The 13,490-nt window shown below is 41.0% G+C and overlaps 1 protein-coding gene across 3 annotated transcripts in view; it reads right to left on the bottom strand.

Annotated features, from left to right (window-relative positions):
• The window catches only part of LOC111190276 (class I histocompatibility antigen, Gogo-C*0101/C*0102 alpha chain-like), a 163,417-nt gene that overhangs the window by 108,498 nt on the left and 41,429 nt on the right, over window positions 1–13,490 (bottom strand). For 2 of the 3 annotated variants that reach the window (XM_049472804.1, XM_049472805.1), the window contains exons 1-4: window positions 12,050–12,254; window positions 7,950–8,222; window positions 3,146–3,433; window positions 1,953–2,237 (exon numbers count right to left, since the gene is read on the bottom strand). In XM_049472804.1, coding sequence (XP_049328761.1) covers window positions 1,953–2,237; window positions 3,146–3,433; window positions 7,950–8,222; window positions 12,050–12,113 — 910 coding nt within the window. In that variant the 5' untranslated portion in view covers window positions 12,114–12,254. Of the gene's footprint in view, window positions 1–1,952; window positions 2,238–3,145; window positions 3,434–7,949; window positions 8,223–12,049; window positions 12,255–13,490 lie in introns of those variants that run through there. The other variant, XM_049472803.1, reaches the window with a different exon arrangement.

Genomic DNA, 13,490 nt, shown 5'->3' with positions numbered 1-13,490 from the left:
CAAATTCGAACAGCACCCCCTGGTTTGAGGACAGGGACAATTGGCGCTGCCCACTCTGAGAACTTGACTGGCTCTATAATCTTGTCCTCAAGAAGCCTTTGGAGCTCTTTCTCCACCAATGGTTTCATAGCATATGGCACTGGCCTTGGTTTGTAGAACTTGGGTAGAGCTTCCTTATCTACATGTATTTGTGCTTTAGTGCCTCTCAGTTGACCCATCTCTTCTTTGAAGACCTCTGCGTGCTTTTCCAACACTTCCTCCAACGTCCTTTTCCCTGCAGGGCCTATTTTGTTCACTGACTGGATCACTATTTGAAGTTGCTGCAACCAATCTCTGCCCATTAAGTTTGGTCCCGTTCCCCCTACCACCACCAGTGGTAGAGACTTCACCCTATTGTTGTGATGCACTTTTACTTCTGTCTTGCCCAGCACCTCGATCATTTCTCCGGTATACGTCTTGAGCGCCAGGTTACATGTTTTTAACTCAGGAATGTGTGACTTCTGCCAGAGCTTGGAGTATTGTTCTCTGTTCATTACTGTCACTCCACAGCCTGTATCAACTTCAAATGTCACCTCCATACCATTAACGCTGAGTTTCTCAGTGATAGGCGCTACTTTGTATACACCGTGCTCTTCAACACTGTAAATTGTGTGCATCTCACCTTCTTCTCCTGACTCTGTCTCTCTTTCTTCTCTTAGAAGGTGAGCTCTCCTATCCTTGGGTACTTTGCTGTGCTGAAACTGCCCACGTGAACCTCCAATCCTCTTCTTATTACAGTCCGAGTTTACCCCTTCTTTACTGTGACATGCCCGCTTAATGTGGCCTCTCTTACCACATTTGTGGCAAATCTGGTTAATGAATCTACACTCCAGAGGTGAATGTGGACCTTTGCATCTATAACACACCAGCGCCTTCTTGTAGTCAGATGTCACACGATGGACTGCTGCTTGGGCTTTGTATGCTTTACCTGAATCCTCCTGGCAGTGACTTTGCAAATCTTTAATATTCCGGTTGGCAGATTCCATAGCTTGAGCTGTCTTCAAAGCTTTCTCGAATGTTAAATCCAGTTCCGCCAACAGTCTCCTCTGGATACGATCGTCATTGATCCCACAAACTAGTCTGTCTCTCAACATTTGTGGTAATGACTCACCATAATTGCAGTCTTGTGCCAGTCTTCGCAATTCAGCAACATAATCAGCAACACTCTCACCCTCTTTGCGCAGTCTTGAGTTGAATCTAAATCTCTGAACAATTTCACTCGGTTTAGGGTTGAAGTGAGTCTTCAGCAAAGCAACCAACTCTTCAAAAGTCTTCTCTCCCGGCTTTTGTGGGCTAACCAAGCTTCTCATTAGGCTATATGTAGCTGGACCCACACAGCTAATCAAAACAGCCCTTTTCTTGTCTGCCTCCAGTATCTCATTTGCTTCGAAAAAATATCCAAGCATTTCACAGTACTCTTCCCATGTCTGTGACTGGCAGTCAAATGGTGTTACTGTGCCTACCATGGCCATTTTCCACTGCAACTTGCCCCTTGGTTACTGCCTTGCAAGTCTTTCTTGTCCTTGAAACTTTTCCAGCGTGTTCCAGTTTATCCTCGTCGCCAAATATGTAGCATATTTTGTTGGGAACTCAACAAACTCAGGAGAGACAAGAGGGACCTTCGTACTCTGCTTTATTGCTGTATCACACAGGCTGCTGTGACCTTCCACATAGAACTGACTAGAACAACTTTGCTCTGCCTTACCAAGGCTTACCAAAGAACCTATACTGCCACCCTGTGGTTCCCTCGAACATATCACATACCAAAATTACTAATAAAGAACAGTTCACTACAATTTGCTAATAATAAAAAAAATCATAACCTGTATACTACAGTGGTTAAGTTTTATATACTGTTCACTAAAGCTGGAAGTTTACAATTTTACGGAAATTAAAGAATCTGATATATTTACCCAGTTTTTTAATGACTGGTTCTTTGAGGGTTCTGTGAGTCACGTAACACTCGTACTGGTCTTTCTCAGCTCCCAGTATCTCCACACTCTTCCTCAGCTGGTAGGTTCCATCATCATTGGGTCTGACTGCAGAAGATGTGATCAGATCTTCAGATAGAGGTGAGCTGGATCTTCTCCAGATCACTGTCGCGTCTTTGGGGTAGAATCCAGTAGCCAGGCAGGTCAGGATCAGCTTACTCGAGTCACTTACTGATGGTTTTGCGAAAACGTGAACATCGAGTGGCGCTAGAACGAAAAAAATACAAATACCCTGGTGAAAAAAAGCATTATTATGCTATCGTGCACTAAAGTGTTCCTGTAGCCACATTATTATTAATCAGTATATTTAAAGAGTGATAAAATGGAGCAACTTTTTTTCTACTTACTATACTTTAATTAAAAAAAAATACATTTAAATGTGTTATTTAACACATAATATCATAAAATTGACTTTTACTTATATACGTATAAGTTACATAAGTAAAAATTGACTTATACTTAAATATATTTCCAAAGCATTGGAATATATTTTAACTGTTATATCAATGCAATACCTAAATATATTTTAAAACATTTTACTAATGTAGTAATTTAACTTTTAAGTTGATACATTGAACTTTAAGTACAAACTAATTAACTAAAATAGCAGTTGTTTTTAACACACTTTAAAAAATATGCTGCTAAAATATGTACAAAAGTATATATCTGGGAATAAGTATTTTATAAGTATATTGAATTACATTAAACTAAAAGTGTATTTCTTAGTAGTCTATTTTTACACTTTTAAAATACACTATATTGTACTTTTTTAGTACAACAAAAAAGTATGATAAGTTTATTTCGAATATTTGATTTGGAGCATGATATTAATGTACTTTTAATATATTTTGAGTAAGTCCATAAATCTGTTAGTATATTTACAGCATACTTAGACATTTCTCAATAAGTTTTAAGTACAATTAAGCATATATTTTTTTTCATCATGTAGAACATTTTATATAAAAAGCATGGAGTTGATTTGTAACTCAACAAAGCTCCAACAGTAATCTAAAGAAAGCTTTCAGCTCAAATCTCAGTGAGCTCTCGAGAACTTTGGACCACAAATCAATAGGACTCATAATTTTAATAAAAAATTTAAGACTACAGGAACTCACCGGCTTTCTGCTCTGATTCTTTCCTGAACTTCAGGAACTTGGTGATCCAGTCCACACACTCTTTCTCCAGGTAGCCCTTGTTGTACTGGTTCAGGATGGCCACACCATCCCATTTTCTCTTGGTTGGTTCTGCAGCTTGAACCGGAGCGACCCAGGCCCTGTCCGAATTATCAAAGGAGAGAAAATCTGATCCATCATAACCGTACTCACTAATCCCGTTCAGAAACTTCACCTCTCCATTAGACTCCTCAACCTCACAGCCGTGTCTCCACTGAAGAACATGAAGATCTGAAATTTAAACAAAAAAAGACTCACAATGTGGACATTAAATTTCTGTTTTTCTGCACAATGATAATAAATTATTATAATATTTTTATAGAGATACTGCCCATAAAAACTAGTGTTTACATAACAACATTATACTCGGGAATCCCACTCAAAAGTTTTTACAGCCAGTCCAGGCAGATAAATGGTCCAGGTAACATTTCTCATTGAATTTTATGTTTAAATGTAGTTAATTTTATTCACTGTAGAGTTGGGACCTTCCGATCCCAAATGGCAAGCATCAATTTTAATTGTTTTACTACTCTCCCCATATAAGGACTTTGTTTTTTTGCAAAAACGATTTCCTGTACGAAGTCGAAGTTTAGTTTTTATACTTGGTAGGTCCTGCTAATCTCAAATTGCTGGGATAAGTTAAAAATACACGCTAAGCAAAAGTCTGGGTCTCAGGAGGATATGACACTGTGCAGTGTACTATATACAGTACAGTGTACTTTTTGTTGAACTTGTGAGAAGTCTTCCGATTCACGTCGGCTAGCTAACAGCTAGGTTAGCTGTTTCTTTTAAGAAGTCCCTATTTCACATCAGCTAGCTGAGCAAGTTTAGTTGTTTAGGAGAACGTAGGTTAATTCTTCTCCTCAGCTAGCTTAGCTTAGATAAACAGTTTATTGTGAGGAAATTTCCAGTTTCACCTCAGCTAACGTTAGTTAGGTTAGCTAGCTAGCTAAGTAACTAACTAAAGGAGCCCAAAAAGGATTCAATTCAAGATTCAAGATTCAAGATTTTATTGTCACGTCACAGAGTACAGGTGTACATGTGAGTGAAAAACTTGGGTGCAGATTCCCACCAATGCGCAAAGAATAATATTTACAAGAGAGTAATAAAATAATATAAAATATATAAAAATAGGACATACAGATAACTTACAGTATAAACACTATTTACAATACACTTAATTACAATAAACATGATAACTTACACTATAGACAGATATTGCACAGAACAGATATGCACAGATGTAGATGTAGATATGCGGATAGTGTGGAAGTAGTCCGTATGTGACAGTATAGCTATGAGTAAGTGCAGGTAAGGAATGAGTTGAGCGGGGAGTGCAGGGGGCAGAATGCTGTATAATATGGGAAAGTCTGATAGATGCAGTGTAAAGTAAAGTGCAGGGTGCAGAGTTTGTATGGGTGTCAGTGGGGTGGGTTGGGCAGAACACCGTTCTACTGGCTATTCCACAGCCTGGTTGCTTGGGGGAAGAAGCTGTCTCGGAACCGGCTGGTTCTGGTCTTCAAGCTTCTGAGCCTCCTTCCACTCGGCAGCTGTGAGAACAGGGAATGGCTTGGATGGAACGGGTCCTTCATGATCTTTTTGGATTTCCTCAGGCAGCGGTTGGTGTATAAATCCAAAAGGTTTGGGAGCTCAACCCCAGTGATGTACTGCGCTGTGCGCACAACCCTCTGCAGGGATTTCCGCTCCAGAGCAGTACAGTTCCCATACCAGGTGGTGATGCTGCCCGTCAGAATGCTTTCCACAGTGCAGGTGTAGAAAGTCCTGAGGATGCTGGGGTTCAGACCAAACCTCCTCAGCCGTCTGAGGAAGTACAGGCGTTGTTGTGCCTTCTTCACCACCCGTGTGGTGTGTTCTGTCCATGTCAGATCCTCGCTGATGTGAACACCCAGAAACTTGAAGCTGCTGACCCTCTCCACCGCAGTCCCGTTGATGGAGATCGACGAGTATGCTTTCTCCTGCTTCCTGAAGTCCACGATCAGCTCCTTGGTCTTGCTGACGTTTAGAGAGAGGTTATTCTCCTGGCACCAGTTTTCCAGGATGTTAACCTCCTCTCTGTAGGCCGATTCGTCGTTGTTTGAGATCAGGCCAACAATTGTTGTGTCGTCAGCAAATTTGATGATGACATTGGAGCTGTGTCTGGCTGTGCAGTCGTGGGTGTACAGGGAGTACAGGAGCGGGCTGAGCACACAGCCCTGGGGCGCTCCGATGTTGAGGGTCAGTGAGGAGGATGTGATGTTGCCCATCCTCACCACCTGCTGTCGGTCTGACAGGAAGTTCAGGATCCAGCTGCACAGTGTGCTGTTCAGACCCAGATCCCGGAGCTTGACGTCGAGCCTCGAGGGAACGATGGTGTTGAATGCTGAACTGTAGTCCACAAACAGCATTCTCATATACGTGTCCTTCTTGTCCAGGTGAGAGAGGGCAGTGTGCAGGGTCAGGGCGATCGCATCGTCAGTGGATCTGTTCTGCCTGTATGCAAACTGCAGTGGGTCCAGGGTGGCAGGCAGTGAGGAACAGATGATATCCCTAACCAGCCTCTCAAAGCATTTGCTTATGATGGAGGTTAGGGCAACAGGTCGCCAGTCATTCAGACAGGTGGTGTGGGCAGTCTTTGGAACTGGCACAATGGTGGCCAGTTTAAAGCAAGCTGGCACAACAGAGAGAGAGAGTGATGTATTATAAATGTCCGTGTAGACTGCTGCCAGTTCTCTATAGCAGGCTTTAAGCACTCTCCCGGGAATGCCATCCGGACCAGCTGACTTGCGTGGATTTATCCGCTGAAAAGCTCTGCGCACGTCAGCTTCAGAGACGGAGGGTGGGATGGGATCAGCGGTGGGCGGCGCGCACTCTGGGAGCGCAGCGGTGGGCGGGGCGCACTCTGGGAGCGCAGCGGTGGGCGGGGCGCACTCTGGGAGCGCAGCGTGATCTGCCTCGAATCGAGTGTAGAAGCGGTTCAGCTCCTCTGGCAGCTCAGCGTTGGTGCTGGTCAGAGTGTGAGAGCTTCTCTTGTAGTCAGTGATAATGTTCAGACCCTGCCACAAGCTCTGGGTGTTGGCTGTGTTAAACTGTGCTTCCACTTTCTCTCTGTACCCACGTTTGGCCGCTTTTATGGTCCTACGGAGAGCGTAGCTGGCTCGTTTGTACTCCTCCGTATTTCCAGATCTGAAAGCGGCGCTGCGTGCGCTGAGAGCGGAGCGGACGTCACCGTTCAGCCAGGGCTTCTGATTGGGGAAGACGCGCACTGATCTGAGGGGCACTACGTCATCCATGCACTTGCGAATGAAGGCGGTGACTGTGTCTGCGTACTCGTCGATGCTGCTTGACGAATCACGGAACATCTCCCAGTCCACGTGATCAAAACAGTCCTGAAGCATAGCTTCCGATTGGTCAGACCAGCGGCGTACCTCCTTGGTGGTGGGCGGTTCTCGTTTCAGCCTCTGCCTGTAGGTGGGCAGAAGCAGGATGGAGGAGTGATCTGATTTGCCGAACGGGGGTCGGGGGAGGGCTTTGTAGGCTCCTTGGATGTTAGAGTAGCAGTGATCAAGCGTCTGGGTTTTCCGCGTGAAGCATGTAATGTGCTGAAACAGTGCTGGACAAAAAGTTTTAAAGTTTGTCCGGTTAAAGTCCCCTGCAACAATGAGTGCAGCCTCCGGGCGCGCGGTCATCTGCTTGTTGATGGTCTCGTGTAGCTTCCCGAGTGCGAATTCCGAGTCCGCGCGCGGGTGTATGTACACTGCCGCTAAACACAGTCCTGTAATCTCACGAGGTAGCCACACCGGCCGGCAGGAGATGATCAGATATTCCAGCTCCGGCGAGCAGAAAGACTCGATGAAATGTACATTCCTCCGATCACACCAAGCATTGTTGATCAGGAAACATACACCACCTCCCTTACTTTTCCCAGAGAGCTCTTTGGATCTGTCGGCGCGGTGCAGAGAGAACCCCGCGGGTTCTATGGCGTGGTCGGGTATGTCCGCGGATAGCCAGGTCTCTGTGAGGCAGATCACGCTGCAGTCACGTATCTCCCGCTGGAAAGCGATCCGTGCGTGGAGCTCGCACAGCTTGTTGTCCAAGGACTGCACATTAGCCAGCAACAAGGTGGGAAGAGGCGGACGGTGAGCGCGGCGTCTCAGCCTGACGAGCACACCGGCTCGCTTGCCTCTTTTCCGGCGTCTGCGTCGCGTGCGTGGCCGGGTGACCCAGGTGAATGGAGCCTCTCCGATGTTAGGGAACAAAGGATCAGCGTTGTGGAACTCAAAGTCTGGTTTGCGGTGAGTGATCGACGATCTGATTCCCAGGAGTGTTTGTCGGTCGTATGTGACGATGCCAGTAACATTCAGTGCAAAAAGAGTAACAAGCAAAAACAAAAACAAAGAAAAACTGCTAAAATAAGTGGGAGCTCGCAACACGGCAGCCATGCTCGGCGCCATCTTGATGACGATGGATTCTTCCACAGGATTAATAAAAATGCATTTAAACAATATTTAGAACTAAAAAACACATTTAATACACGGTAAAAATATACCAAATATATTTAATGCCACTAAAAAATGGCAGCTGACGAACTTTGTGTGTAGCAACATTTGAAGGCGGAGCTTGTGAGACAGAATAACACTGGGATGAGTTGAAATTTGTTAACTCTGGCAACTAATTCAAAATTTACCTGAATTGTAACACAGAAAGTTGTTAGTTGTTATGAGAAATAAAGATCTGATGAATCACTAACCCTGGTTATTGTGGTTCATCCTCTTCATCAGAATATCCACGTTGACCTTGAACCACTGTTCTTTACTCTTGCGAGACTGGGTTCCTCTTTCCCAGTAATCTTCCTGCATCTTCTCCATCATCCAGCTCTGTTTAGGAATCTTCTTCTGCTCCTTACTGTTGTAGTAGTCGATCTGTCGGTCATCCAGCAGCCCCAGAGCTGTGAACTCGTAGATTCCTGGTAGATCCAGGTCTTTGTTGAGAGCGGTATATATGTAGTACAGGGAGTGTCTCTCTGGAGGAAAGATGGAGAAACAGGTTACAGACCTCAAAAAAACAGAGCAAAGGACTTAGTTTGTCTGAAAAATCATACAGTAGCAAGAGAAAGTATGTGAATCCTTATACTAAGGGATTATACTTTGATTTCTGCATAAATTGGTCATTAAATGTATTCTGATCTTCATCTAAGTCACAACAATAGACAAACACAGTCTGCTTAAACTAAAACCAGACAAAACAAAATTATATATCTTTGCATGGTTTTATTGAACACAACATGTTAACATTCACACAGTGAGGGGGATAAAAGTATGTGAACCCCTAGACTAATGATGATCTTTTCTAAGAGCTGATTGGAGGCAGGTTGTGATGAGATTAAAGGATGTGTTGGTTTAAGCGGCAGTTTTGAGTTTGCTCTTCTTAAGAAGCTTGATTGCTTGATGTGAATCATGCCTCACACAAAAGATCAAGCTCTCAGAAGACCTGCGTTCAAGAATTGTTGACTTGCATGAAGCTGGAAAGGGTTATAAAAGTATCTCTAAAAGTCTTGATGTTCATGTGTCCACGGTAAGACAGACGCTCGACAAATGGAGAAAGTTCAGCACTGTTGCTGCTACTCTCTCTAGGCGTGGTAAAGTCCTGTAAAGATGACTGTAAGAGCACAGCACATGCAAAATGATCAATGAGGTGAGGAAGAATCCTAGAGTGTCAGCTGAAGACTGAATACAGAAATCTTTGGCACTTGCGAACATCTGTCTGCCACCTGAAGCTCAACAGAGGATGGATGATGCAACAGGACAATGACCCAAAACATCGAAGTAAATCAACAACCGAACGACTTCAACAGAAGAAAATAAATAAATACTCCTTCTGGAGAGTCCTGACCTCCTGAACCCAACTGAGATGCTGCATCATCATGACCTCAAGAGAGTGATTCACACCAGATATCCCATAATATTATAGCTGAACTGAAACAGTTTAGTGAAGAGGAATGATCCAGAATTCCTCCTGACCGTTCTGCAGGTCTGATCTGCAGCTACAGGAAACCATTGGTTGAGGTTTTTGCTGATAAAGGAGGATCAACCAGTTATTAAATCCAAAGATTCACATACTTTTCCCCTCGCTGTGAATATTAACATGTTGTGTTTAATAAAATCATGCAAACATATGATTTTTGTGTGGTTTTAGTTTAAGCAGACTGTGTTTGTCTATTGTTGTGACTTAGTTGAAGATCAGTGTCAGTTATGACCCAGGCAGGGAGACGAGGAGACGGACGCAAGTGCAGGTAGGGTGAAAATAAATAATAATTTAATAAATAAATAACAAATAAACAAAGAAACAAGGAACGAGTAACACGAAACAAAGAAACACAAATAACCAATAACCAAAACAAACGAGTGATAATAATAAACAAACCAAACAGGGCAGGGAAATATAAACAATAAACTAATAAACACAAAGCAGGGGTATATACAAGGAAGTAGGGAACACATAAATAAACAAGAAACTAGAAACATTAAACAAGAGATAAACAAAGGACAAGGGCTAAAGCTAAGAAAACGAGGGCTAGGCTAGAAAACACGAGAACGACAAAACAACAGAGGAAGGTGCAAAGACCTACGGAGACAAAGTGGCACAGGGGATCTATTTAAAGAAACAGGAAACACACTAGAATTGGAAACACCTGGGGAAGGGGCGGAGCTACAAATGAGAAACACGTGGTGGAAATCTACTGACAAGAGACACAGAGGAGTACAGGTCACGTGGGGAAAACACAGAGAGACATGAGAGAGGGCTAAGACGTGACAATCAGAACACATTTAATCACCAATTTATGCAAAAATCCAAGTATCCAAAGGTTTCCAAATAAATTCTGTATAACAACATTAAAAAAATATGTGGTAGTTTTTCTGGATGTTTGGAGAAAAATTAACAGTTCTGATCTATATCTGTAAATTAACTGAGATTAAAACTACGTGGGTATATATAATGCAGAGTATAAATAATTATAAAACTTATAAGTAAGCTTTTTCTCCATAATATCTTTGGAAAAACAGAATTTAAGTAAGATTTCCCTCATACCTTAATTTTCCTTTTGTTATAGAATACTTCCTTCAATATGTTTATTACAACAGTTTTCACTCCTTGAGTCTCACCATTAATATAAAGTAAAGGTTTAAACTTGCAGGCTTTGTAAAACTGTTATAGATATTTAAACTCAACCAACCAATTTTAAAAGTATTATATATATATATATATATATATATATATATATATATATATATATATATATATATATATATATATATATATATACACACAGTAGACTGTTATGTACTACATAAATAGTGGAAAATCCACCTGCATGTAAGCTACTTTTTTCCATCAGAAAGTAAAAAGCACAGGAAAATAATTATAACCATCATCAATTTGTCACTTTTAGCATGAAATGTTTACTTAATTGTAATCAGGACTGAAACAAGACATTTCTTCTGTTTCTAGAACTGATTAAACAGCGTGTTTTAAACAGAGTAGCACTGTTAGCCCTCACCACCAAATAAGAACAGCATGAAATAATATTAAAACTAAAACACAGTATCAGTAAAATCAGCTTTTACAAGCCCCAGACTCAAATGTGGTTTCAGTTTGGAGCAATATACTGCAAGCTAAGCTTACCAACAGTCATATTTTACACTTAACATGATATATTTACACATTTAACCTGATCGCTAATGCTAATCGCAAATGCTAATCGATGCTAGCTTCCGCCTGCTAGCCTACAGCTTTAGCAGTTAAAACAAACACTTAAACCCAATTTATCGCCTAGGAAAACATACAGAGTCTGGTTTGAGCTCAGAGGAGCTCCGGCACAGACACGAGAAACACCACTATTCCTCCTATTACACCTCAATGCAGCGCTGCAGTGAGTTTCAAGCTGTAATTTCACTTCTTTAAAAATATAAAAAATCAAGGAAATCCTACCTAGTGTGCCTTTAATGTGAACCAATGAATCACTTTGCTAAAAATGTACAAAAGTATATTTGGAAATTAGTATTTTCGAAGTATATTGAACCTCATTAAACTGGATGTGTGCTTCATAGAAGTCTATTTTTTAAAAATACACTATATTGCAATTTTTAAAAAGTATGATCAAAGTTTACTTTCAAACATTTGATGAAACTTAACATTAATGTACTTTTAATATACTTTAAGTAAATACATACATCGGTTAGCATATTTACAGCATACTTACACATGTCTTAATATGTTTTAAGTACAATTAAGTATATATATATATATATATATATATATATTTTTTTTTTTTTCACCAGGGTAGTGTATGGTAATTTGTAGACGGTGCCTTAAGCTGGTAACTGCGACATAAGTACAGTTCAAACAACAGGATCTCTTCAGTTAAATATATATATATATATATTTCCAGTGTAAACGCAGTAAAATCTGCTTGTTTTGATTGCCAATGATTTTGGTAGTATTTTGCTAAAAGTTGCAGTTTTTTTGCTGAAAAATAAAAAACTGTACAGGAAACTTTTGTGGATTTGCGATTGTGAAACTAACTTTACTGCAGTGATTCACAAATAACGGTTTACTGGAGACCGTTAGAATCTGGATTTAGAATAAAACCCTGGATTATTGTTTTTAAAAGTGTAATAATTAAAGTGTTAGTTTTAAAGTTCGGTCTTATTTTTATTTTGTTCAGATTTCTGTTAAATCTTTACTTTCGTTTACTCTTAACGTCTCACACACACACACACACACACACACACACACACACACACACACACACACACACACACACACTAACACACGCACATACGCACTTACCTCCGAGTGTAGAAAGGACGATTGTAGTCAGTAGAAAAACACACACTGCTGTAGAGACCCCCATCTCCTCCTTCTGATCTTTAAATTGGGTTAAAATTTCATAAAAAAAAAACTGATTTCAGTAAATAAAGTTCAGCAGATCAGATCAGATCCTTCCTGATGTTCCTTCTGAGTGTCCAGCTCCCTCCCACTCTGCACTCTGAGGGGCTGGACCAGTGCACACTGTGTTTTATCCCTAAAAAAACAAAATACAGCCAGCCCCTTTATAAACCCAATATATCATTAATAAGAGCCTACTTCAGTTTCTGAATCAGTTTCTCTGATTTTGCTATTTATAGGTTTATATTTGAGTAAAATTAACATTGTTGTTTTATTCTATAAACTACAGACAACATTTCTCCCAAATTACAAATAAAAATATTCTCATTTAGAGCATTTATTTACAGAAAATGAGAAATGACTGAAATAACAAAAAAGACGCAGAGCTTTCAGACCTCAAATAATGCAAAGAAAACAAGTTCATATTCATAAAGTTTTAAGAAGTTCAGAAATAATCAATATTTGGTGGAATAACCCTGGTTTTTAATCACAGTTTTTTCATGCATCTTGGCATCATGTTCTCCTCCACTGTGATGTATTGTATGTAGTTGTAGTTCAGTTACTTACCACTTGATGGCACCCTTGTGAGGTAACCGAACCAAGAACAAGAGAGGCAGAGTTGGAAGGGTGCGTGACACACATATAAACACATATATACACAGATAAATGACACAATATGACACAAGTAAAGTCTCCGTGTATTATTAATATAATCACCCCTGGTACAACCACAAACTATCACATGGTGTCAGAAGTAAACAAGTGGAACTATGGAGCAACTGAAACCTCCAAATAGTCTGAGCTTCGAGGGGAACGTCGCTGAAAACTGGAGAAGTTGGATTCAAAAGTTCGATCTCTATCTCATCGCATCTGGGCTGGCGGAGAAGAGTGAACAAAGGCAGTGTGCAACGTTTCTACATGTGGCCGGAGATGAAGCCTTGAAGGTATATAACACAATGGAATTTGGTGAGGGAGAATTGGATTTGAAGGCGCTGAAAGAAAGCTTTAAGAAATACTGTGAACCAAGAAAGAATGTAACTTACCTGAGACATATCTTCTTCACGAGAGCGCAAGGGCAAAACGAAACCATTGACGCATACGTGACTGATTTGAAAAATAAGGCTAAGGATTGTGGATTTGGAGCTTTGACGGATGAACTGATAAAAGACCGCATAGTGTGTGGAGTTAACAATGACATAGTGAGGGCAAGACTCTTACAAGAAGAGGATTTGGATGTGAAAAGAGCATTAGACATTTGTCGAGCTAACGAAGTTACTCAAAGTCACATGAAAGCTCTGCAAGAGGAATCAGACATCGCAGTGAACAAAATAACAAAAACAAA

This window comes from Astyanax mexicanus, unplaced genomic scaffold, assembly GCF_023375975.1.
Source record: "Astyanax mexicanus isolate ESR-SI-001 unplaced genomic scaffold, AstMex3_surface scaffold_31, whole genome shotgun sequence".
Classification (NCBI taxonomy): Eukaryota; Metazoa; Chordata; class Actinopteri; order Characiformes; family Acestrorhamphidae; genus Astyanax; species Astyanax mexicanus.
Note: the sequence above shows the minus strand (reverse complement) of the source record. Positions and strands in the feature narration are given on the sequence as shown.